At 34.7% G+C, this 27,422-nt stretch overlaps 1 protein-coding gene across 1 annotated transcript; it reads left to right on the forward strand.

The window, feature by feature from the left end:
* HDAC2 (histone deacetylase 2) lies at positions 1-27,422 on the forward strand. Its single transcript, XM_026726588.2, has 14 exons — positions 1-221; positions 5,260-5,372; positions 7,830-7,947; positions 8,841-8,915; positions 10,355-10,493; positions 14,207-14,348; positions 17,337-17,429; positions 19,796-19,904; positions 21,672-21,812; positions 24,050-24,158; positions 24,775-24,905; positions 25,605-25,760; positions 26,554-26,611; positions 27,039-27,422. Exons 1-14 carry the CDS (start codon positions 170-172, stop codon positions 27,067-27,069), a joined length of 1,467 nt encoding a protein of 488 aa, XP_026582373.1. The 5' UTR covers positions 1-169; the 3' UTR covers positions 27,070-27,422.

Below are 27,422 nucleotides of genomic sequence, written 5' to 3' on the forward strand. Positions count from 1 at the left end.
AGTCACGTTTGGAGGAGGCGGGACCCCAGCTCCCTTACGCTGTTCCCGGCTCCGGCATCTGTGTTGCCGTGCCGTTCGCTGCCTTCCCAGATAGTTCGGCTTCGGTCCTGTTGTCGAATCGAATCTACCCCTCCCGTCCCCTCCAAGGGAGCCTCCTTCAGACGGCTTCATGGCGTATAGTCAGGGAGGCGGCAAGAAGAAAGTCTGTTACTACTATGACGGTGAGAGAAGGGTGTAAGTAGGGCGAGGCTGCAAGGAAAGGGGTGTAATATGCCCAAGGACTGCTGTCCTTCTGTCTGTCCACTTGAAACCCCCCACCCCCCCTTTTAAACGTTGAAGGGTGTTCGTTGGTTGCGCTCCTCGCGTCGCCCCTCCCATACACCCTCTTATCCTCGCGCGCCTTCTTTTTTTTTTTTCCCCGGCGCACGCGCCGCAGGCATCCCCTCCCCCTAGTTTGTCTGGTACTGTTGCTTCTACCTATTGTGTTTGCCTGGCGTGCATTTGGATGTGAGACGCGGCTGGTAGCTCGTCTCGTTTGTGATTTCTGCTCACCCCGCTCTTTATTCCTTCTTTTTTTTTTTTTTTTACTCTTGCAATCTTTCTTCCAGTCTGCAGCTCAACTTAATAGCTGTTTTGCAAAAGTCCGCGCATAACCCTTGTATGGAAAACCGGTGGCTCTTTTGCCCTCTTCCCCCCGCCCCCACCGTTCCCATTTTGTCGTTATCCCATTTTGACTACAACTCCGAAATAAACGCGTTCACTGCTGCAAATGGGAATTGCTCTCCGTTGGGGTATGGGACGGAGAACTCCAAAGTTGCAGAAATAAACCCGCCTTAAAACGCAGAGCTCTCGAAAACGCCGTGGAGGGTTTTGTTTTTCTGATTCTTGCCCTCCCCCTCCCAATAGAATGCAAAATAAATACCACTGGCAGGGAGAATTGATTTAATTAACAGGATATTTTCCTGGTCATCAAATAACCGTTTTTACTGTTTGAGAAGATTAATGCAAACTCTCTCAAGTTTTTCAGGTTGTTTTTGAAAAGGAAAGGAAAGGTTTTAATTCCCATTACAAGGAGAAATGTAAGATTGTGTCCCTCATCAGAGGAAGCCCATTACAAAACAGCATTTAAAACAATTAAAAATGTTCTCCAGGTATTTTTAATGTTAATATCCAAAATCAAAAATGTTTCTTGTGATTTGGAATATATAATAGGACATCTGAGCTAATCAATAGAAGATCAAATATTTCAGTTTGAAATTTTCCAATAGCTATTTTTTTCCTCAGATAAATTGATCAAGCCACACAAAGTAAAAGAATAGTAAAACTATCAGCCTGCAAAAATTCCAAGAATGAGCAAAAAGTGTTTTTATGGGGAAATTACTGAGAAGTTTCTGTTTAGAAGAATTGTTAAAGTCTTAATTGAAAACAAATATTCTCAGAGTAGAATGATTCTCACAATATGAATACAGTGATATAAGATACAGGTAACTGCTGCTTGAATAATGATGGGAGGGCACAAATTAAAGATGGGCTGTTCCTAATGATCATGCTGAAAAGTTATCCTCCAGTCCTTCAATCTCCTGGAAAGTATTTTGCCATCAACTCTGTTGTCCTGACTACTGATTCCTATTCTGCCTCAGGAATCAAACTGGCAAGTGTTGCTGTCCTTATACTTCAAGAAAATCAAATGTACTGGTAGATCCTCATAACTGTTTTTTCTCTGAGTCTTGGCTGCTAATGGGAAAAATTCTCCTCTTAATGGGTGAAGGAGCATAGGGGGGTATTGGGTATGTAAGATTTAGCTATCTTTTATATTCCTTGAGTTATTAGTTCTTTGTGGTTGTGACTTGTTATCCTGGCTAGTATGAACTTGGCTCTTCTGAAAGTACCTATGTTAAAAATAACCTAAACAACATGTTGCAGGGTTCGCTGTTTTTTTAATACTATTATTCTTGCTCCTTGTCTCTTTGTGGTGTTTATTGCTACTTGCTCATTCTGAATAATACATTTTATGTCACTCAAAAGTGAGTAAAAGTAAATATCTAATATTCTTTCAGAAATACAGATTAGCATACTTATTCATAAAGGAGCCTATATAAAACTTTAAAATCTCTTCAGAAATCACCAGCCTGATGTACCAGAGGCAGTTCTTCTGCACAGCCTATCATGTAGTCAAAGCTAAAATAGCTATGTAACCAGTTGGTAAGAAGCATGTTTGCAGCAGCCTAAAAGAGGTAGCAGATCTTAAATCTTGACTGCATCAACAATTAAACTTCAGTTAGTGAAGTGTGATAGATATGTCCTAACTGAAAATTGCATCAGAAGAAGAGGTGTCTTCTACTTTGAAACTGGGACAGATAAAAAAAATTGGGCTAGAGATGAGATACATGCAATGTCATGAGAGCATATCATTTAAAAATATTAAATGAACCATGTTCATGCCATAATTAAAGGGAAATGAGAATCAGCCTTGTGCTGTTCTTTAAAGTAGAGATAATTGCCCAAATGAAATCCTACAGGTTGTGGCTGATCTGTTTGAATAAGTTGTTGTAAGCTGACATGATGTAAACTTTTTTTGTCGTCTTGTGCTCAAATCACTATGGAAAAAAATTAAAACTTGGGGCACAAATGCCTTGTATGTTTCATGAGTGAACAATTTTCCCAGAACCCCAAATTGACAGGGATATTTTTTTTAAAAAAAATGAGGATAATGTGTCAGTATTGAAATTATTAATGTAGAAAAATAAAATATCTCTTTCCTGTTTAAATCTTACTGGAAAGGAAATGCTTAGGTTAATGCAGAGGCTTCCACACTTTTCAATTCACAGTGCCCTTAATATTTTAATAATTTCATGGTACACCATAGTACACAATGGTTCCCAAAATGTGTACTTACCTCAAGGAAGCTAAGGAAAATCTCATTACTTACGTAGTAAAATATCCTATGGTGCCCCTATGAGTTTGTTAAGGCAGCATTGTGCAGTTTGGGAACCACAAGATTAGTGGTCTCTTAGTATTTTAGCTAAGAAACTAGATCTAATGAGAAATGTATAATCTTAAATGTATACACACCATTTTCAAGAAGTTGTGGGATTGCTTTGAAATCTTGAACCTCATATCTACAAAAATATGGCAGCCTACACAATAAGACCAGTAAAAATTCCTGGAGCTGGTAGAAGGAGCTGATTATAACAGTGGTAGCCACACCACTGGAAAACCAGAAGGCTGGGATTGAAAGACATTGACCTGGAGAAAGTGTTGCTAAGAATCCATGCTAATTTGATGGCACATAATAAGAATTCTTGAAGAAATAAAGGAGCAGGAGTTAGAAAAAACTATTTTCTATATAAAAATTAACATTTTATATTACATTTGACTCAGTATTATGGAACTGAGAGTCAAAATAATAGACTTATTGTGTCTGATTCATTTTATATTTACCCCATTCTAACAGTAATAATCATAATACATTGTTGCACTTGTGATGTGGAATGGCATGTTAAATAGTAAAAAGAAAGTTGACTGTTTTTGGATTGTTCAGTTAAAATTCCCTTCATAATTTCCTAAAAATAACAAAACAGTTTTATTGTTGTCTTTACTTAAAAATCACTGTTTTGTTTAAAGAACTTTGAATGAATGGATAAATGCATTAGCTTAAATTCTAGATAAATGCTTGGTAGGCATTTAAAACCAATAATTCCATGCAAATCACTGAGCAAAAATTTGCAAATGCAATACACCTAGTTCTTGACTTACGACTATTCATTTAATGACTGTGTGGAGTTTATGATGGCATTGAAAAACATGACTTGCAATCTGCCCCTAAAGTTATGATTGTTACACCACCCCCTTCGTCAGATCATCAGTCTTGATACATGCAACCATTTGTGATCTTCCCCAGCTGTCGTCTTAACAAGCAATATCGAAGGAGAAGCCTGGTTTGCTTAATGACCACAGTAAGAATGATTGTAAATGGCTCCAGTCACATGGTGACTCACTTAACTATTCCACTGCATAGTGACTGAAATTCCAGTCCCAATTGTGTTCATATATCAAGGACTGGCTGAAGACTAGAGAAATGTGTTTCTCCTCCACATGCAGCATAAATGTTCAGCTCTCTATTCTTTCTCTGACAGACTAATAGAAATATTTGCAGACTGGTTGCTTCCCCTCCAAAGAGGAAAATGCTAGACAACACCAGTATATTGAAAGGCTCAGAACATTTGTTAGCTTTTTCATCAGATTTAAAGTCTCTTCTTGCACTGCACAGCATGATTTTTCCCTCCCTGTATGGAGTGGAGGGAAAATCCCTCAGTCTAAGGGAATACCCAACATATCCAATGTCACTTCTGCTTGCAACCTTCCCTGCTGGCTTCCCAAGTGAAAGGTTTGCAAATATTCTCAACCAGTTGTACATTAACAACAGGTTGCTAAGTCCCCAAGTTGAAGTAATTTGAGTGGAGGGCACCTTGATGTTTTATGATACCTGGAAATGCTTTACAGGCTATAAAGGACCTGTTCTGAAACCATGGTGGCTGCAAACGCTTGTTAAACGATCAATTATGAATTGATTATGAATTGATTGAGATTATAAATTGAGATCAATTATGAATTGATCTCTATTACTCTATTGATTAGGGCTTAAGAATTAAAAGGATAATAGTATATTTCATCAATTTATTGTTTAATATGTTTATTGTTTAATTGAAAAAATTAAATGCAGTTTACGGCTTTTGTTAAACATACCTGTTTTGAATATGAGATAAGACTAATATTACCAGGATTAATATTTTGCCTTCGGTTCAAATAATAGTTTGCACATGCAGATCACACAGCTCATTTATCAGCTTTGCACTAGAGAGAAATTATTCCATGGGCATTTTCAGAATGTAGACGAAAGTATGATTCTTTGGGAATGTCAAGAACATGTTATGTAAGTTTTGTAGCTTTAGTCTGCATTAAGATGGGGATGGCAGCAAGTAGTAACATAATTTGTGCCATAATTCTGTTTTAAACACTGTTAAGCCATCAATTATTGGTAGCTATCACTGTTTCTTCCAGTGTCAAGAATATGTAAATGAGTTGCAATGTTTGTATGTCTGTATAAATTCTGAAGGGTTCCAAACCCCAGTGGGTTTTTAGTTTTGTTTTAAAGAATGTTCACTAATGAAGTGATACACAAGAGATGACTGGTGAATGTATCATAAAACTTAAAACTAGAAAAAAGTAATAATAGGACTGTTGTTTTTTTGGTTCTAGGTGACATTGGAAACTATTATTATGGCCAGGGTCACCCAATGAAGCCTCACAGAATCCGTATGACACATAATTTATTGTTAAATTATGGCTTGTACAGAAAAATGGAAATCTATGTAAGTATGCATTTATTGCTATCACTTAAAAGTTGATCAGTGAAAAGAATATAGCCCTTTAAATAATAGTTGTACATCTTCAAATTTTAAACTCCATGCAACACTATACTTTATTGTGGAGACACGAAGTGGTTTTTTTTAGATATCACGTCAAAATAAGAAATCTGTGATCTGTTGGAACACAGATTTCAAACTCATGTGATCTGTCCTGCCACAATGCTTCAGGTGAACACTATAGGTAAAGTTCATCTCAGCTACCCTGCACCCTCTCTGACAGGGAAAGAAAAGAGGCACCCAAAATTGTCAGAACTTTGCTCATAAGAGTTATGCTGTGTAGCAGCATGAATTCTGGAGAGAGAGAAAATATGGATATTAGCCTTTGTTCTTGTAGGACATGTAACACAGGCATTTAAAAGGCCCTCAAAATCAGCTATACCTGGACATTTTATACTTTTCTTGATGGGTCAGGGGAGATGAAGGTGTTCCATGTTGAATGAGTCAAAATGGGCTTGGAAAAAAATCTCCCAGCTTCACCTTGAAAAGGTAATGGCATCCTATGCAAGGCAATGCGGGAGATAATTGTAGGTTGTACACTTCATGGAATGATTTTCTTTATGCTGGAGAAAGTAGAATGATTTTTTTTTCTAGGGACTTCATCGCCTTGTTCTCTAAAACTTGATTTTAATTATTTGATATATACTTGATACAATATACACTGCTCAAAAAAATAAAGCGAACACTTAAACAACACAATGTAACTCCAAGTCAATCACACTTCTGTGAAATCGAACTGTCCACTTAGGTAGCAGCACTGATTGACAATCAATTTCACATGCTGTTGTGCAAATGGAATAGACAACAGGTGGAAAGCATAGGCACTTCTCAGTTTCCTATGCTTTCTGGCTGATGGTTTGGTCACTTTTGAATGCTGGTGGTGCTTTCACTCTAGTGGTAGCATGAGACGGAGTCTACAACCCACAAAAGTGGCTCAGGTAGTGCAGCTCATCCAGGATGGCACATCAACGCGAGCTGTGGCAAGAAGGTTTGCTGTGTCTGTCATCGTGGTGTCCAGAGCATGGAAGTGCTACCAGGAGACCGGCTAGTACATCAGGAGATGTGGAGGAAGCCATAGGAGAGCAACAACCTAGCATCAGGACCGCTACCTCCACCTTTGTGCAAGGAAGGACAGGAGGAGCACTGCCAGAGCCCTGCAAAATGACTTTCAGCAGGCCACAAATGTACATATGGCTGCTCAAATGGTCAGAAACAGACTCCATGAGGGTGGTATGAGGGCCCGACGTCCACAGGTGGGGGTTGTGCTTACAGCCCAACACCATGCAGGACGTTTAGCATTTGCCAGAGAACACCAAGATTGGCAAATTCGCCACTGGCGCCCTGCGCTCTTTACAGATGAAAGCAGGTTCACACTGAGCACATGTGACAGACATGACAGGGTCTGGAGACACCGTGGAGAACGTTCTGCTGCCTGCAACATCCTCCAGCATGACCATTTTGGCAGTGGGTCAGTAATGGTGTGGGGTGGCATTTCTTTAGGGGGCCGCACAGCCCTCCATGCACTCTCCAGAGGTAGCCTGACTGCCATTAGGTACCGAGATGAGATCCTCAGACCCCTTGTGAGACCATATGCTGGTGCGGTTGGTCCTGGGTTCTTCCTAATGCACAACAATGCTAGACCTCATGTGGCTGGAGTGTGTCAGCAGTTCCTGCAAGACGAAGGCATTGATGCTACAGACTGGCCCGCCCGTTCCCCAGACCTGAATCCAATTGAGCACATCTGGGACATCATGTCTCGCTCCATCAACCAACGCCATGTTGCACCACAGACTGTCCAGGAGTTGTGGGATGCTTTAGTCCAGGTGTGGGAGGAGATCCCTCAGGAGACCATCTGCCACCTCACCAGGAGCATGCCCAGGCATTGTAGGGAGGTCATACAGGCACGTGGGGGCCACACACACTACTGAGCCTCATTTTGACTTGTTTTAAGGACATTATATCAAAGTTGGATCAGCCTGTAGTATTTTTTTCCACTTTAATTTTGAGTGTAACTCCAAATCCAGACCTCCATGGGTTGCTAAATTTGATTTCCATTGATATTTTTTGTGTGATTTTGTTGTCAGCACATTCAACTATGTAATGAACAAAGTATTTAATAAGAATACTTCATTCATTTAGATCTAGGATGCTTATTTTTGTGTTCCCTTTATTTTTTTGAGCGGTGTATGTTTTCTTTTATGATCAAAAATACTTTGCATTTAATCTATACTTACTTTCTACTATATTATAAAATATATGCAGCAACTATTATACTTATGTGGCAAGGACAAAATTGAAATTATCTTCTTTTTTGAGTCAGTTTAATGTGTCTGATGAAATTTACTTAAAATATTGCTAGCTGTTTTCCTGTACTTCAGCCATGTCAATCTTGTTGCTTATTAGCGTCCCCATAAAGCTACAGCAGAAGAAATGACTAAATACCACAGCGATGAATACATCAAATTTCTTCGTTCAATAAGACCTGACAATATGTCTGAATACAGCAAACAAATGCAGAGATGTAAGTCTCCCATTGATTTTAAATAAAAGAATAGCATAAGAAATGCTATGTCTTGCATACAAAGAAAATCTGAGCACTAAAGCAGTTAATTTTTCTTCAACATTACAGAATTGATTTAAGGAAGAAAATTACAAAATATTTTATTACTTATTGGATTTTGTAGTAATTGTTAGCATTTTCAATAGTTTTATTTCTTTTATTGCCTGTTATATGGAGAATAATCAAAACTTTGTTCAAACAAAATGTTCCTAATTACCATTCTGTAGAATTGAAGTACTGAAAGTTATTCAGTTGTTCCTTTCTGTTGGGATTCACAGCTTTTTCTCTAGTTAAAATGAATTTTGAAGTAGCAATGCACTTCTGTTGGAATAACCATATTGCTTCTAACACCATTAACAGAGGCAGAAAGCAATTATTTCCTTTAGTCATATAGTTAGTTATTTGCTTAGCACCAGCATGAACAGGAAAGGATATAATAAATAAAGGGCAACACTATGAGATTTAGCAGCATTAGTTTGAATCTTTTTTTAATGATGAAGTTTGAAATGCATGAAACTATACTAGTTTAAAATGAAGATTTCTGCTCTACAGTTTAGGATTATATGTATCGGAGGAGGAAAGCCACAGTTCTTTTAACTTCTGATGTGAATATATTATTAAGTTTGTTAGAGCAAGGTAATCAACAGGTGCAGCATCTATAGTGAAATGAAATTGCGAAACAAAATTAACTTCTATAATAAATGGATACCGGTAACGTGACCTCACTTGGAATATTAGTATTTGTTTTTTTTTTAGTTTCTTAATGTCAAAAATTATTAGCAAAACAAACCTAAAGAATGTACATGTACCTTGAGAGAGAACTTTAAATGATTAATGGAAGTTTTCTTTATTAGTTAATGTTGGGGAAGATTGTCCTGTGTTTGATGGACTGTTTGAGTTCTGTCAGCTGTCAACAGGAGGCTCTGTAGGTAAGTTTATTATCCTTAGTTCTTTTTCTTACTGGTTTTTCAAAGTTTTGTTAATTAAGTAGCACTAACAGTGTTACTTTAGATATCTTTTCATTTTCTGTGTTGGGGAGATTTTTAAAATCATTATGTATTTTTTGATAGCATCTTTATAAACAGAAATAACTCACCGCTTTAATTTTACTTGTTGGCTTGTTTCTAGTTTGCCATTTTTACAGTGCTAAGCTACTACATTACCTTATTTCTTTTGTCTTCTGTGAGGGAATTACATTGCTGAAGTTTGGCAATCTGGCCAATACTTTTTAACTGCACAATGTTGCAAAACTCTGAGGTCCATTAAATTAAACCTTAGTGTCACTTGTAGTCCATGTGTTCACTTCTATTCACATTAAGGTATTTTCACATTGAACTTTTGGCAAAAATATAGGTAATGGAATTGTGCTTTTATTGCTAAGTGAGAGAAAATTAATACAAATGTAAAATAAGACAGTAGAATAAATAAAAAGCATTATTAAAAGTGACATACTGAACTTTTGGCAAAAATATAGGTAATGGAATTGTGCTTTTATTGCTAAGTGAGAGAAAATTAATACAAATGTAAAATAAGACAGTAGAATAAATAAAAAGCATTATTAAAAGTGACATACTGAATGTATTACAGGAGTCCTTTTACATCCATTTTTTCACTAACTGGAGTTACAATGGTATTGAAAAAATGGACTTTTTGCCCTCAAACTTAGAACCAGCACAGCACCGCCCTGGTTACGTGATTAAAATTCAAGCATGATCATATTTATGACTAGCACTCCCTTTCTCCCTGTTAGTGTGATTGGCATGTTCTTCCTGTATGGCAAAGGGACTTCATGGGATGGAAGACTATAGGCTGGGGCATCTGTCCTCACTGTATCAATGAGACTAAATGCAGTGGCAGTGGGGCTTGAGGTAGTACTCCTCAGTAGAAGTAGAGGCTCAGAGGCAGTAGCAGCAGGCTGTCCCAATTCATGCTTCTGAATAGTATCACTTTGCAAGACAGACAAAAAGAGATATTTTTTGGGGGGTGGGGATTGACAGTGGTGGGGAGTTGAAGAGGGTTGGAAGAATTAAGGCTTGGGGATGAATGAAACCAAAATGAGAATGGCTTGGATCAAGTTGGATCCTTGCCTAACAGCTACATGGGATTCTGTCATTCCTAAGTAGGGCAGTCAAGTAATGTTTCATTTAATGACCTCATTGCTTAACAATGGAGTTACTGGTCTCAATTGTGGTAGTTGAACCACAATCTGTATGTGATTTGCAACACAGCAGCAGAAGTGCTTAAAAAAAAGCCTGCTGAAATTCAAACCAGAACAGAATTGTGAAACTGTTATTTTTCTTGTTAGGTACTATATCTTGTCTTTAATTTCTGCAAAATATTTTAACTGCATTTTCTCATGTTTCTTTAGCTGGAGCAGTAAAATTGAATAGACAACAAACAGATATGGCTGTTAATTGGGCAGGAGGACTTCATCATGCTAAGAAATCAGAGGCATCTGGTTTCTGTTATGTCAATGATATTGTACTTGCCATTCTTGAGTTATTGAAGTAAGTTTTTGGTATGGTTATATACATAACTTACCCAGTAAATAAGTTGAAAATATGAGCGTTGCATTGAAAGTGAGTATGTTGAGAAAAGAAATAGCAGAGTTAGGAAAGGGTTTTTTGGTAACTTGAGTTCTCCTTTATGCATTCTTTCTAAATAATTTAATTTAAAAATATCATGTTCTACTCCAAAACTATGATTGTAATCTTATAATTAGTAAAAGTGAAAGAACAGTTATAAGAAGCCTGTATCTCCAGTCATGTGATAGCTATAGTTCCTCACAGTATATGATTCTTATTAATGCTTTTATTGACATGAATGTTTTTTTAAAGTATAGATAATCATTATACCTTTAGATCAGTTCATTATGGTTTGGTCTAATTTATTATAATAGCTTTATTACAATTTTAATATTTTAATAGCTACATTTAGTTTCAGATTTTTTTGATGTCTGTAAAGTCTTTCAGCGTATCTGTGCACTTGGTGTTATCATTTTCACTAATAATTTATTGATGAATTTATAACACAAACAAAATTGGCTAAGTCTGTTTATTTCAGTCTCATATAAAAATGCAAAATTATGTTACTATAAAATTAAGGTGTAAATTAATTTAAAATAGCTAGTTTACTTATTTTGGATTAACAAATACAAGTGGGGAAAGTCCAGTTTCTTAAATCTAAGATTATGAATGAATATTATCATAACAAGTAGAGCAATCATAATAAAGGTGGAATTTACAAGTTATCCATTCAATTATCAGCCTATGCTTAAACTCTTACCAATTTCACACATGGTCATAAACACAGATGTGTAGGTGTATATTTAAACAGTACTTTTTCAGGATCTTAAAAATATATTCATGGGCACCATATTAAGATGAAATTACCCATAACTAGAAATTGAAGCTTAAAAAGAACTTATGTGTAAATGTAGATATGCACATTCATCTTCTCTTCCCCCCCAAAAAGAAAGATTAATTGGTATTGCGTAATTAAAATATCAGCAGCTTCACATTAAAGCAGTGGCTTTTTTGGGAAGCATCATAGCAACAAGGCTAAATTTTAAAGTCAAATGATGTAAAGAATATATACATTTAAACAAAAAATATAACAAGGAAAATTGAGATTCACAGAAGACCTAATTGCATGCAGCAAGCAGATTGAAGTTAAGGAAGAGAGAAAGAAAATACAAAAGGAAGTAAAAAGAAAGTAAAAGGTAAAGAAATAGGGTTTACATATAGAGGGGCTTCATGTACGTTACCTTATTTTCACTATCACTCTTATAATGTTCTGCAAAATTCATGCCTTTGAAAATCAGTATTTTGCTGCCAAATATGTTACTAGTGTGATTAGGAGAAAAAGGAGTGTTGTATCTGCAAAAAAAAGTGGGACTACCTAATTTAAATAGATTAATTTTAAAAATAATTTGCAGAATGTTTACAAGTTGTATGGCTTGGGAATATGATACAAGGAGGGGCAGCAATTATGGTAAGATTTGTCATAGCTTCATGCAGAAATAATATGGATATACTTTTCTGTCATATGTAGCATTTTTGTCTACAGAATTCAAGAAAGTAGTTTCCACTTTAAGAAAAAAAATCAAATAGTGAATTAATGTTAAAATGTATTGCTACATTTTGAATTACACACACACACACACGAATCTTGTGGAAGGAGAATTTTTATCCAGTGCCTTCCCCAAACTTGATAGGAGAATTTGCCAAACCTGCGCTTCCAAAGTTTTGGTAGATTCTTTTTAATGTTATTAACTCATCTATAAAATAACCAAAAATAATAACATTAAAAGGGAAACTAAAATACAAGGGTATATGTATAGTACCAAACAGCCTTTATTGCACTCATTGGTACAACAGTCTATTAAATGCCAAAAATAATACAAACTAAACTTAAAAAAAAACCTTACAAATAAAACAACTTACAGTATGATTCAGTCTAAATAAATTTTAGAAATAATAAAACAGAACTTGGCCACATTCAAATTTAGTCACATCAGTTAGCTAACAGCAGCCGTATGAAGGATGTATTTGAATGTCCTGAAAAATTAGTTATAAAGAAAATTACAAAAGATAGCTGTGGGGATTTATAAAATGGACAGCAGGAAACATTTACCATATTTTCAATTGCCTTTCATCACAAGTATAGAGTTTTTATATTTTCTGAATTTTCCCTCAAAAACAGCCAGAATGTGTCAAAAACAGAATGTGTCAAAATGTGTTAGGTTAATTCTGTTCTGAAATTGGTTATGAATTTTTATTTAAATATTTTGCTGGCTATAAAAAGGGGGAGTCAGAAACATATCTCCAAGGCAGACAGATTGAATTGCCTTTTTCTGTGCATAACATTTTATTTAAGAGCTGATAAACCTGCTTGTAAAAGTACCTTGTGAAAAGCAATTTCTAATAAAGAAATCTTCTTCAAATCAACTGAAAACTATTAACCAATATCAGAACTCTTACACAAAGTAAAAGGTAGTAGCTATAACCAATTTAAAACAGTACATAAGCATGCATTGGACTCCACTTAAATCATGCCAGCTCACAGAGAAAACATATATTTAAACTATAGTTTTTAATTTGTACTACAATTTAAAATGTGGAAATAAAATGAAATAACAATGGCAATGGCACTTAGACTCATATATCACTTTAGAGTGCTTTACAGCCCTCTAAGCAATTTACAGAGTCATACTGCCCCAACAATCTGGGTCCTCATTTTACCCACCTTGGAAGGAGAGAAGGCTGAGTCAACCTTGAGCCGGTGGGACTTGAAGTACCAAACTGCTGGCAATCAGCAGTCAGCAAAAGTAGCCTGCAATATTGCACTCTAACCACTACACTCCATGGCTCAATCAAGCTTAATATCAGTAAAATATAGCACTAATTTTGACTTGATATATATTTTTCAAGGTAGTGCTATAACTTGATGTATAACTTCTAAAAATTTTCAGCCAGCATATTGGCCAGTTGAGAGTTGAATTTATACATGCTTGACATAAAGCTTGCTAATTACATTTAAGAGACTGATGTGCCAATAATTAGTTGGCAATCCTGATTACCGATAAAATTAAGTCCATTATCTTGGGTTAATTCAAGGGATGAAGAAATAAATCATTATCTGAAACAAGATATTTTCCACCATGAATGATTGGTGGTGGTTGTAAATTAGAAACAAGTATCATTGCAGATGACCTGAAGCACTTTATTCTTTTTTTTCCTAAAGAAAAAAGGCCTCTTTCACAAGGACTGCCAACAATTGATAGCACAACTTCCTTCAACTTTAAAGTGGAAATATAAAAACTATAACATAAACCTAAAATAGGCATATCACAGAGTTAAAAAAGGAACAGTACGTAATTGTACTTTTGCAATCTTAACATGCAATTGTCAATATAGTTGTCAATTGCAATTGTCAATATAGTCCATATTATATACTAAATATGCATATAACATTGCATATACAGTACTGCATTCTATACTATCATCTAGGCTAATATTTGGAAATGTTCTAATATTACTGGAGTTGCATCAAGAATAAAATATGATTGTATTGTGGAACTTAAATCTGCATATTAAAGGTAATTGGTTAAATCTGGGATGGAAAACAAAATCAAGAATTTTTCTAGCTTACATTTTCCTCTGAAGAAGAGTAGTGAGATTTTTTTCTGTTGCTTTACTCTTTTTTCTTTTGTGCCCAGATATCATCAAAGAGTTCTTTACATTGATATTGATATCCATCATGGTGATGGTGTTGAAGAAGCTTTTTATACCACAGATCGAGTTATGACAGTATCATTCCATAAATACGGTGAATATTTCCCTGGAACAGGAGATTTAAGGGTAAGTTCAGTTATAAGCTTATTTAAGATAATATTTTAGAAATGCTATTCTTCAGCCTCATTCTCAAGTTAAACTAGTTAATAATTTCTGTCCATCTTTTCCATTAAGTTCATTTAAAATTCATCAGGATTTAAATAGATTGACATTAATATGATATTGGTCTACATTAATGTAAATCCAGATGCTTATTTTTGTTCATTTGTGGGAGAGGTACTATAATGTTTTGAAAGTAATTACATTTTTTATATTAGATGTCGCATCTGAAGGGTACTAATGTTTTAAATAAAAGTTATTTTATTGTGTGGAGTCATCCGTTCCTCTTCCAGGTTTCTGGCACACATGCATGCACGATGATCAGCTGTCCTTTGTGCGTAGGGCAGTGCCGAAAACTGGAAGAGCTAGTCTTCCAATTTCTGTTGTGCAGCTGGTTGTTACATGTGCCAGTAACTGGAAGACTTGCGCTGGAAACTGGAAGTTAATTTCCCGGTGTGCGCATGCCCCCTGGGCAACTTCTCTTCCAGGTCACGTCCCCAATGTGCATGCATGCACAAACCGTGCACTCCCTTTTTGGCACTTGGTGCCAAAAAGGTTCACCATCACTGATCTAGAGTGATTGTGAAGTTCTTCCAATCTAGTATCTGGACTCCATTTTCACTTGCAAGATAAATATCCAAAAAACCTAAAAATGGCTGGTCAAAACCAATAGACACCAAGATGTCTTTAAGATTTCTCAATAATTATAATTTATAATACAGAGAGAGTCATTGCTTCATTTACAAGGATTAGTATTAGTATGACAGCAAACATAACATTTAGCATTAAAAATTATATGCCTTTATTTTGTTCCTATAAAACATGAATAAATACACTCACTGTGTTGTATAATGGGTATTGTTTTATTGGAGATAATGCTACATTGTACAACAGTCGTTACTATAAAGGAATTATAGAAATTTGAGCTTAATAGAGAAGGCAGAATACAGGAAAAAACAAAGGTCTATTATTAATTCAGATAATCCAGTGTCAAAACACAATTTAATTCATAATTATTTAAGGATGTATCCATGACAAATGTTACTGTATCACTAGAATCCATTAAACACATTTGAGTCTGGGCCAATGCTTGGCTATTATTTTTTAGTATCCCACATTGAAAAACAGAATGCCTCCTTTGAATATACTGCTTTAAAAAACCTTAAAAGAATAACAAGTAAAAATATTTCACAAAAACCTTAAGACATTGCAAGAAATCATGTTTTAAGCACTGTTTTGATGAACAAGCTACAATGGCTGTGTTCTTATGTAATGCTATACTATACTAATAATGTTGGGCCAGTATAGTGTTTTAAATTGTTGGAGACTAAGGAGACTTGAGTTCAATTCCCCATTTGATCAGAAAGCTGATTGGTTGACTTGAAAGGGCATTGGGGCAAAGCCCATGTACATAATGTTAAAAATTGTAAAAGAAAGTCAAAATATAAATGCAATAGACATAATAAATCTGGTTATGATCAAGTTTTCTGAGTAGAATAACTAGCTATAATAATATATATGGGTGCATAAGCTTGTGTCTCTAAACTATAACAGCTAAGAAAACAGAGATAATTTTTATTGCTTCAGAGTTTCTTGGTAGTTGTGAAAAAAATAGGCACATTCTTATTTTGCCAATTTCAGGTTGGCTGAATCTTTGGTATCAATAGGGCTGTGTTCTGAGATTAGAGAAACTAGGTGATTTTTGATGTCATTAAATGTTAAGACTAATAATGGACTTGATGTTTACACTAATACCAATTTATCTTTTTAAAGGTGGAATTCCATTCCTTTTACCTTTTTAATAGGAATTAAATACAATAGTTTAATAACTGTAAGAAACTCTTTTCAACCTGTTTTACCACAAGATGGTACTATTGCTTCATGCTAAACGCAGGTGATTTTGAGCAGAAATCACATGATTACGAGTATAATACTATTGAATGCCTATCAAAAATGGGTTAGTTGACAGTGTGATACCATTGAGAAGTTGAACAAGATCTGAAAGGTTGCACTTCCTCCATCTAGGTCACAGCAAACATCAGCCACCAAAGCAGCCAATTTTATAGGGCCTAGCCTGAATCCAGATGGAAGAAGTCCAAATGATCTGTTTCCTCTAGAGGACTCTTTTCAATATTTTCAATAACTTACATTGAAAAAAAAAAGGAAATGTTGGATGTGGGATAATTATGTTCAAAACAAAGATTTTTGAGAAGTTGATCATTCTGGGTACACTGCATTGTTTTTACATTACAAGTTATTTCCACTGGAAATAAAGAGTAACTTCATTCTGGTGAATACGAAAAGTACCCATTGTTTAAAGAAGTGCAGTTGTTAAAATTACTGAATGAAGGATTTATTTAGAATTTATATAAAAATACAAAGGAATGAACATAAAAGAATATTATTTTTGTGTCTTTTGCTTAGTGGAATGTGGCACATTTCTTGTAGATAAAATAGCATGTGATTTTACGGATCTGACAGAGCAGACCCCAGGTAATTGGTTGTTTTATAAAATCTAAACTGCCTGAATATCTGCATTTTAAGCAATCCTCATTCCTGGTGAAAGACACTGTATTTGCCTGTACAGTGATTCCAAATCATGCTTTGCTGAGATAAATTGCATCCTAATTTTGCTTCTGGGTCTGATTCTTCTGTATTGTCACATGTCTATAGCCTGTTTCTCTGAACATATTTCTTTTGTACATTTTTTCTATTGCACAAATCAAATGCTTTATAGTGTATGAAAAAAATTCATGTAAAATATGTTTGATACCTCTGTGGTATACATTGTGTTTATTTTCTACTTAATATTTCTCACATGCTACAATATAGAAGCAACATTTTTAAATCACTTATAATGGCCAATGTTGATCTGGAATTAAATGCAGCATACCATGCTGTTTTCTCTCCTTGGCTACTGATGTGCAATGCCTTCTGTTTGTGTTTTTCTTATAGGATATCGGAGCTGGAAAAGGCAAATACTATGCAGTTAACTTTCCAATGAGAGATGGAATAGATGATGAGTCATATGGACAAATATTTAAACCAGTGAGTACATTCTTTTTTGTTTTGTTTTTTTGTAAATTTTATTTGAGTTTTCACAAAAAGAAATACAAATAAAACATCTTTTTTGAAAGCAGCATAATCCCGGGTTACATTTCTTCATACAGACACAAATTCAAGTGCTCATTTTTATATTCTATTCCATATCTTATTACTATTTTACATTTTCTACATGGCTTCTTCCCTCTTTTAATTTTCTCAATTTTATTTTATTTATTTCATCTCAATTCAAATCATTATATTTATATTTTTTGTCTGTCCTGTTTCAATTGTCTATCATCTTTTCTCATTACACAAAATTTCTCCTGTAGTTACTGATTGGAGTATGATGCCTTTATATCTTCCCCTAAAATTATAACACTCACTATAATACATAACTTCCATTCGGATTCTGCTTGGTACATTCTTAAACTACACACAGTATTCTTAAAAAAGAAAGAAAAAGTTATAAATGTACATAATTGAAACAACATTCCAATTCAATTCTATCATTAATATTATTATTCATTAGTCTTAACATTTTTCATGTTACTTTTCAATTAGATATCATACTTCTGTGGGAATCCTCTTCACTTATATTTTATAAGACATTGACTAATTAAAATGTTCCCGTTTCTTCCTGATTCAATTTTCTCATTTATTTTATTTCACTTATTTTATTCACAAACATTTCACTAAATTACAGTAACTATTTTATCCCTCATTCTAATCATATGTTGTTTCCAATTTTCTAAAATTACTTCTATTACAAATACAACAATACAATCTTATGTACCTTTACAGAATCCCTTTTTCAGTTAAATTTTCACCCATTATCTCTAAATAGGTCCTGTTTCTTTATATCTTGCTCCAGACCTTTGTAACTTCTTTTCCTTTCCTTCTTCCCTCTCTTCTTCTCTCTCTCCTTTTTACCCCTTTGTCTCTCTACCTCAATTTCCCTTTTCTGTATTCCCCTTTTCTGTTGCTTTCCAGTATTATACTTATTTTTCAAATTATTTTTCTTTTCTTTGGTTGTTTTTTAAATCTTAAATTCTCCATCCCTTTCCCTCCTTTCCTTTTTCTTCCCCACGTAAAGTTACTTGTTCATTAAAGATGGCTTCTTCTTTGTCCCAATCTTCTTGTTTTGCAGTCTTGTTGTTTCTCATAGTTCCAGATCTCCATTTCTAAGAATTGAAATACGAAGCCAAAAGAACCCTTCCCTTCTTGTGCATCTTCTTTGTACTTTTTAAGTTCCATTTTCAATTCATCCAAAAGTGATGCCATTGTAAAAAAAATTTAAACAACCACCCGTTTAATTTTAGTCATTCAAATATAATAACCAAAAATCCAAAAGTCACCAAGTAATCCAAATACACACAAGCTGTTTCTTTTTGCTCTTTCTTTTTTTCCACTTTCTCTTCCTGGGGTTACTATTTAGTTGCAAAGTTTCAGTTAAGTTGAAAATATAACTAAATGCCAAAGGGATAATAAAGATTTCTGGACATTTAAAACCTTTTTCTTCTATAAGTAGGAAGGGAGAGAAAAAGAATAAGGGCAGCATCTGGATCTGGAAGAAGGAGGAGACTGCCTGGACTTTAAAAGAATCTAAAGTTAAATTATAACAAGACTTCTAAAAGATACATTTTAAAATTTTAGATCCAGATGCTGCCCTTATTCTTTTTCTCTCCCTTCCTGCTTATAGAAGAAAAAGTTTTAAATGTCCAGAAATCTTTATTATCCCTTTGGCATTTAGTTATATTTTCAACTTAATTGCCTATTGAAGCCAAAGCGGATTTTTCCAATTTCTTATTTAGGTCTCTTAGTTGTCAATATAAGGAAAGAGAGAGAGGGGGAAAAAAGCCAAACCTTTCCCTTTTCACTTTCTTTCGCTGCTTCCAACTCTTCTTTGGGAGCGATGTTATTTCTTGTAAAATTTAAATTCCAGGGTATCTTAGTTGTTGCTTTTTCAAGTTAGCCCGGTCAGCCAAAACTTTCACTTCTTATCTTCCTCCTGCACTTTCTTTTCCGGTTGAGCTCTTCTTTGAGGTGGCCATTTCTGACCACCACTCCTACCGCCTTCGGGAAAGGGAGTAATGTCCAGCTGAGGAGGAGAGATGTGGCTCTCCTCGACCCTGCTGGTGGTCTCCCCCCTCTTCACCACCTCTACGGGGTGGCTTAGCCCTGAAACCAGCCGGCTCGGGGCGCTCCAGCGGCGAGCCCAGGCAGAAACCGCGAACGATCGCGGATTCCTGTCTGTTGCCGAAGCCCTTCAAAGGGCCTGGAAGTCACCAGTGAGTACATTCTAAACACCTTTTAAAATAGGTATTGTAGTAGTAAACAAAAGGTTTACTATCATTCCTGCTTTTTTGTAGATTATATCTAAAGTGATGGAAATGTACCAACCTAGTGCAGTAGTATTGCAATGTGGGGCCGATTCACTCTCTGGTGATCGACTGGGATGTTTTAATCTTACTGTTAAAGGTAAGGGAACAAAACATTACGGAAGCATTACAGTTTCATATTATTGAAAACATTAGAAATTCTTGGTGAAAGTGTTTTATGAGCTTTAATTCACTGAAGAATTCAGTTTTATGACTTACAATGGATTTCCAGTTCTAAACAATCTCAGACATTTTTCTTTTATTTTAGCTGTATTTTGTAATGCTTATGTAGCGATTTATATATAACCATCAAACTATTTATTCATGCTGAAGTAAAAATAGTAATTAAGTAACTTATGGTTAAATTGTAATGTGTTGTATATAAATTAAAGGGTCCTCTAAGAAAATTTGTATCACCTTCTAAAACTTCAAATGCCTGTTATTGACATTTGTTCAAGTATGTACCTTCTTGTACACAGTAGGCAGTTGAAGGAATAACTTAAAAAGTTGTTTCATTTTAGCATTTTAACATATGATAGCCTTGCTTATCAAATGGCATGTGAAGAAATACATATGCATAAACATGCAGAAGAATGTATATGCTACTAAAACCTTTGTTTCCATAATATTTAACTGGGCAAAATGGTGCATCATAGGACAACCATTTTGAACCAAGTTATTTTAAATGGGCTAATTTACAGAATGCATCTGAAATCTAGGATACATGACTGAATGAAATTTAGGGAAATTTTGGCTGCTGCAGTCATATACACAATATTCTGTGACACTTACCTGCCTACTGGCTTTAGATTTGCCATTTTTTTCTGGCTTCCCCAGTGTTCGTACTGTTTCACCTCTCTGCAACCTTCCCACAAGCAAAATAAGCTGTCCAGAATTCTGGAAAGGGGAGGGAGGGAGCTTCCCACAAGGAAGCTCAATGGGGAACCTGGAGGGAAATAATTCCCGTACCCACTGCTGTTTTGCCCACCCATGGTCATTCTGTTTGTCTGTTTAGTTAAGAAAATGTCTCTGAAATGATGACCCAACAGGGCACAGGCTGTCTAGTATACTACTAAGACTCTTGTGTCTATGTGATTGTTTATAAACTTTAATTGGCTAAAACACTGTGTGATAGGGCAACAGATTTTGAATCAACACCCAGAATGTGTCCAAAATCCATGACCCATGGCTCTCAAGAGATTGAAATTTGGCAAACTTGTGGGCACTTTACTACTGCTATGTTACTGAGCTGCTTGTAGTCACATTTCTGACACTCCCTGCCAGCTTCCAACGAGGAAAGTCTGTTAGGAAGCCAACTGAAAGATGGAATTGCGCCTGCTCCCACTGCTGTTTTGCCATCTGTGGTCATTCTGTTGTTTTTTTAAAGAAAGGAAATATCTTAAACAATGACCTGATTTATGGATTGTCTTTCAGCCTTTCCTTAAATATAGCATTATGTTATATAAAGTTGCTGATGCTTAACAAGTTGTTCCATTAATGGAACATAGTTCTTAGAGAATCATTCATTAGTTACACTTAATTGTGGGCACTTATGTGCCTTTTTTAAAACCTGGAAAACAATTTACATACAGGTAGCTCAGTGCATTAATGCAAAACACTTTAAAACATTTTGGGTAATCATAACAGTATTGATCATCTTAATTGTCCTTAAGATCAATAAATTATCTGGAATTTAAGACTGAAGTACTATATGCTTCACCCCACTTTATTCTTCTATCATTTCAGATATACTTTGTTTAGTTATGAGTTCTCAATATAGAAAATCCTTATTTGGTAATCTTCATATTAAATATGTATGTCTTTTATAACTGCATGTTTCCTTTTTAAATGTCGATGATTCTGGCAGGTCATGCCAAATGTGTGGAAGTTGTAAAGACTTTCAACTTGCCTCTTTTGATGCTTGGAGGAGGTGGCTATACCATACGCAATGTTGCTCGATGTTGGACATATGAGACTGCTGTAGCCTTAGACTGCGAAATTCCTAATGGTAAATATTATACTAAAAAGTGCAGATTGCTTAATAATTTAAAGTTATAATTAATATAAGTCACTTAGACTTTTCTCTGCCTTAACAAATTCCTGATTCCAACAGGAATACTGCACCACCCAAAAGCCCTACAGTTCTAATTTCCTGCAAAGTTCTTCAGACCCAATTCTACCCCTGCTGCTGCTTCTATGTTTCGGTTTCTTGGCTCCAAAACATGGTGGCATATTTGATTCTTGGTTTTTGCTATGCTCAACATTTTTGTTTTGATTCATGCTGTCCAGAAAGGGACTGTAAGGTACCCTTTAAAGTTACCCTTCCCATAACTTCCTACGTTCATCTCTTCCCCTGAGTCCTTCATGAAAGTAACATACACTATTATTGTAGAATCCAAACATCATCTCTGTTACTAGTTATTACCTTCCAGAATCTTGTCCTCTTCTTGGGCCACGACCATCAATTGGAAATACGGACAAAAATAATATTTATACTCCCAGTTCCTTTATTTTCTAACTGAAGGCTTTGTAATCTCCAAAGATTCTTTCAGGATCTCTTTTGGCCATACCATTTGTCCCCATATGAATCAAAAGGAATGAATAGTTGGTGGGTTTGAATAATGTTGGTAATGTTTTATAGAGGGAAATGGGAATGACCTTGAAGGGCAAGAGGAAGAACTGCTACCAATGCAATGGCCATATAAGAGGATCTTGAGCCTGGGCCAAGAAAACATCTCAAATAAGCCCCTTCCTAATTTGCACAAAGATAAAGTGAGGGGATTCATTCTTGCAAGATTCTGTTACTATAGCTGTTACAATAAAAGTAGTCCTGATCTTTGTGGTATTAATTTTCAGCCTGGTCTGTTTTGTTGGACTGACCTCTGTCATATTATGGAAAAACAGTACTTTGCCTGCATCTTCCTTATTCTTCCACCTCCTCTGTTAATCTGTGTTGTCTGTTTGCTCTCAGGGATCTCACTCTCTGGAAACATCATTAAATTTACAGTGTACAGCTTATACTATACACTAAAATATACAGTGTAATTGTAACTTGTAATTGTTACAATTATAGTGTAAGGATTTTTTTTTATTATTAAAGGAGTGGGAAATGTTATATCTTAAAATAATATATATTTATAATATGTTCCCAAAGTAAGTATAAATATGTTTTATTTCCCCTTTTGAATCCAGTGGATTTTGCACTGTTTAAAAGGCATCCTTAATATTTGATGTGTGTGTGTATATATATATTATCATAAGGCTTATATCATTCTACTATTCCTTTGTTGACTAAAAGAGACATTCTTTTTGTAACAATTACTTGCCTATTGAAGTTTCTACTTGTGGTTGAATAATTATTTAAAAATAAAAGTTCAACTGGTGTTTCTTAAATGCAAGTTTATAAATATAATACTTATTAAAAATAATTTAATAATATTGCAAATAAATAAAACACATAAAACCCTGTATGTAATTATGTTCATAAATTGTTTAACTTAAGACAGTGATTCAAATTAATTATTTAGTCCTTCCAATCAGTATATAGAAATGGCCAGTTTTCTTGATGACGTTTTCAGATGTGTTTGGTCAGTGCCTTCTTTCTTGGGGAGTGACTGACTTGGTCACCTGGCTGTTTTCCATGCCTCAGTCAGAATTAACACTGCTATCCTCCCAGTTTTTTTACTCCAGCATTTTTAAACGCTTATATCAACGTACTGTGTATGATACTATGCATAAAACACATTTTAAATTTTTGAAGTAAATTATTTTAATTGATTTATTTGAAGTCTTTTCCAGTGTACACAATACTGATTCATTCTTTCAAGCTTTAGTAATTCAAAATAGATGTAAGTGTGGAAATATCTCTTTTGTAGAACTTTTGTATCCTACTTATATTGTACTTGCACAGCTTTAAATGAATACATGTACTTAGTGTTTAAATGAATACATTCCAAAATTCTAGGTGTCAAAAACACGACTGAAGGAAGTCACTTCCTATGACAGTGCAAACCCTACTTTTCTTCTTTTACCGAATATAAGTATTCTGCATGTACTTAATATAATACTATTTGAATCAAACCATAATTCTGAACCATACTATCTTTAACTTATGTTTCTCTTAGAGTAAATCATTGCATTTATTGTTTTGATAACTGGAAAATTTTATAGTAATACTTTCAAATATACGCCTGTTATGGAATTCAGCAAGGATAAAAATGTTATATCTCAATTTCGTTTTAACAGAATTGCCATATAACGATTATTTTGAGTACTTTGGACCAGATTTCAAACTGCATATAAGCCCATCAAATATGACAAATCAAAACACTCCTGAATATATGGAAAAGATTAAGTAAGTATTAATGTCCTATTTTTAGTAAAGATATTAATGCTGTGAAAATTTGTAAATGTTTTATTAAATTATCAATAATAATAGAAAGCAAGGACTAGGTTTTCTAATTATATCTGGAATCTTAAATAATATAGAAAATGAAAACTAACAGTTTACCCATTTAGTAACTAAAAAAAAATCACTTTTCCTATTCTAAACTGAGGCTTACCTGTATTAAAATCATTGTTGCTTAGAAAGTAAACTCTGGTAAGTCTCAAGAAATCTTTTTTATCATTAACGTTCATAGGTTACATACTATTTTGAAAACTGGAATATGTTATCAATATGAAGTTACATTAGCAATTTTCAGTAAGTTTACATTGAACACTGAAAACAGGATAATTGTTCAAAGCTGGTATTTAAGTAGCGTGAACATTTATGCAGGTGTTTTTATGGTTACAGAAGAAATATTTGTTACATTAGTCATGTTTTTCTGTGAATTTCTATTATTTGAAGTCCTATTGCCATACAATTTTTCTATAGTAGTTTCTTGCAATCAGAAAGCTAATTTTGTCGATACTTAAAAATTTCAAAGAGAAAAACTAAGTTATTTCACAATAAACTGCTTTCTTTGCAGGCAGCGTTTATTTGAGAACTTGCGCATGCTACCCCATGCTCCTGGTGTGCAGATGCAGGCTATTCCAGAAGATGCTGTTCATGAAGACAGTGGTGATGAAGATGGTGAAGATCCAGACAAACGTATTTCTAGTAAGTAAATTTTATAGATAATGCTTAAAATGTTGGCCTTGAATTTTTGGATTTTGCTTCCAGTTTTTGAGAAGAAAATAATTAAAAGACAATCCTAGCGCAATTGCTTTTTTGAAGAAAAAGTCACGTTGCTTCTTTGTAATTGCTTGTGGATTGATATAAATAAGTAATTGCTTTTTTACTGATATGTCATTACTGGTTTAAATGTATTCACATGATTTTGTTTCTTTTTATAGACATTTGTTCCATGGTAACCCAAAATCTAGAGTTTGGTAGCACCTTTTAAGATCAGTAAATTTTATTATAAGACATAAGCTTTATGAGTTGCATCTTATTCCATCAGATGCGTGGAATGGCTGTAACTGGCGTAACGTTTAAATAGGGATGGTGGGTGGCTATGCAAATGAGGCTTCATGAGAGAACAGATTACAAGTATCTTATCAATTAATAATAGTAATGTGTTAAAATTCATTCAGTTTGTTCAGACCTTCTGGGATAGCCTGAACATAAAAACTATAACAGCACAATTGAATACAAGACAGCTGAATTTATCTACATCAGTAGGTGTCAGGTTACCGTGGCTTTGTTGTTGTTAAATACTGTGTCATTGCTGAAGAGCCTTTATGTCATCAGGTAACATTTTAAAGAGGTATGAAAAATCTTGGAATAATCTATTTTAAATTTCCATATTAATTCTAGTTCGTGCTTCTGATAAGAGGATAGCCTGTGATGAAGAATTTTCTGATTCTGAAGATGAAGGAGAAGGTGGACGCAGAAATGTTACAGATCATAAGAAAGGGGCAAAGAAAGCACGCTTAGAAGAAGACAAGAAAGAGGCAGAAGACAAAAAAGCAGGTAAGTCAGTGCTAAATTAAACATATTTTCTGTTAAGCTAAACATACCAAATTCACTGGTAAGCAAATTTTGTAATCTGTTTTGCATATAATTATAGCTCCTTTCCAATGTTCAACTGAATGAATAAATAGCTAGACAATTGGACTAGGCATGGAGACACATTATCTGTTTTCTTAAACTACCACACATTCAGACAAAGATGTAAACAATTATGCTAAAAATAAGAGTATGGTCTTAGATCCTGTTTCACCTGCTTCCTGGAGAGTTGTCTCATGTGCAAAGCTGTGCAAAATTTAAAAACAAAACCAAAAAAACTATCTATCTTTCAGGCCTCCAGTCATGTACGTAGCTCAAAAGAAAAACAAAACTTAATTCTGTCTTCCCTTTGAACCCTTCCAATGTTCATCTGATTAGATGAAGAAAACTTTGTATGATAATAGCCAGCTAAAGCTCACATTTTATGACTTAAACCAAAGTAACTGCAGTGCTGCCTTCCTGGGTCGAGAGGAAGGATCCAAACGTGTGTAGATTTTTCTGAAGTCATAAAAATTTTGTAATACTGTTAATAGTACATATTAAGGTGAGCTGTCATATTTTCTAGATTACCCCCAATGCATGTAAATTGACTGTGAAATTAATAGCTAATTTCTGAGGTGCAGTTTCAGTTTTATGTGAGCTGCAATCTTATATTTACTTACCCTGGGAGTCCTGTTAAGCTGAATGAAGATTGTTTCTTCATCATATAACTACTTATACTGTTTTTGCAAATTCTGCTACTCTTTTTTCTATCTAGATATTAAAGAAGAAGATAAATCTAAAGATAATAGTAGTGAGAAAGTAGATACCAAAGGGTAAGTATATTCCATCTGAACAGTCTCCATCTGCTTTTAAAATGTTATTGAAATGTTAATTATCTACTTGCTGCCCCTTATAAATTACAATAATTCTGTATTGGTAACAATTGCATTTGTTTATAGTATATGCTTGAATGGGTGAGGCCAGCCTATTCCCATTTGGAGGCAATTTCTACAATTTTCTGAAGGTGCAATAGATTCCTTAAACAAATGCCAAGCTTAAAGCGCTCACTTTGGCCCATAGAAGTTCTCCAGAATCAAAAAATGAGTCCAGGTTACAGCCCAAGCCATTTGTGAGGCTCTTGAGAAATTATATTTATAGCCTGCATTCAGATTCTGGACTGCACTTTTTGCATAATAAATGCACACAGTATTAACATGTGACCTATACTAATAACTGTCTTTTCTTTCTGTCCCCCCCCAGCACAAAATCAGAACAGCTAAGCAATCCTTGAACATAAAGCCTTACAGTATGTCAGTCAAAGGACCCAATACCATAATGAAAAAAATACTAAGAGAAACTTTTCGTACTGGAAGAGACTTTTTATTTTCATCTAGTAGAATTCGGCATGGAGCATATTTATTTTCAAACAACTGTGTTTTGATTTTTGGCAACTTGTATTGTGAATTCCTCAATTATGATACAAAATTTGTTCCTTCCACCAGGCTTTATGTAATACTATTTAAAATGGATGTGAGTTAAGATGTAGTTAAACGTCTAAACTGATCTATTAAAATTTCCCTTTTCCCGGATTGATTTTATCCCCTTTTTGTAATTATATCTTTATTAAAAAACAAACAAACTGTA

This window comes from Pseudonaja textilis, chromosome 1 (assembly GCF_049901715.1).
Source record: "Pseudonaja textilis isolate UNSWEBS1 chromosome 1, rPseTex1.2, whole genome shotgun sequence".
Lineage (NCBI taxonomy): Eukaryota > Metazoa > Chordata > Lepidosauria > Squamata > Elapidae > Pseudonaja > Pseudonaja textilis.

Coding starts and splice junctions, on each gene's coding strand:
- HDAC2 (XM_026726588.2), top strand. CDS start 170: ATGGCGTATAGTCAGGGAGGCGGCAAGAAGAAAGTCTGTTACTACTAT. Junction 5,373..7,829: donor ACAGAAAAATGGAAATCTAT/GTAAGTATGCAT, acceptor GTTGCTTATTAG/CGTCCCCATAAAGCTACAGC. Junction 8,916..10,354: donor GTCAACAGGAGGCTCTGTAG/GTAAGTTTATTA, acceptor ATGTTTCTTTAG/CTGGAGCAGTAAAATTGAAT.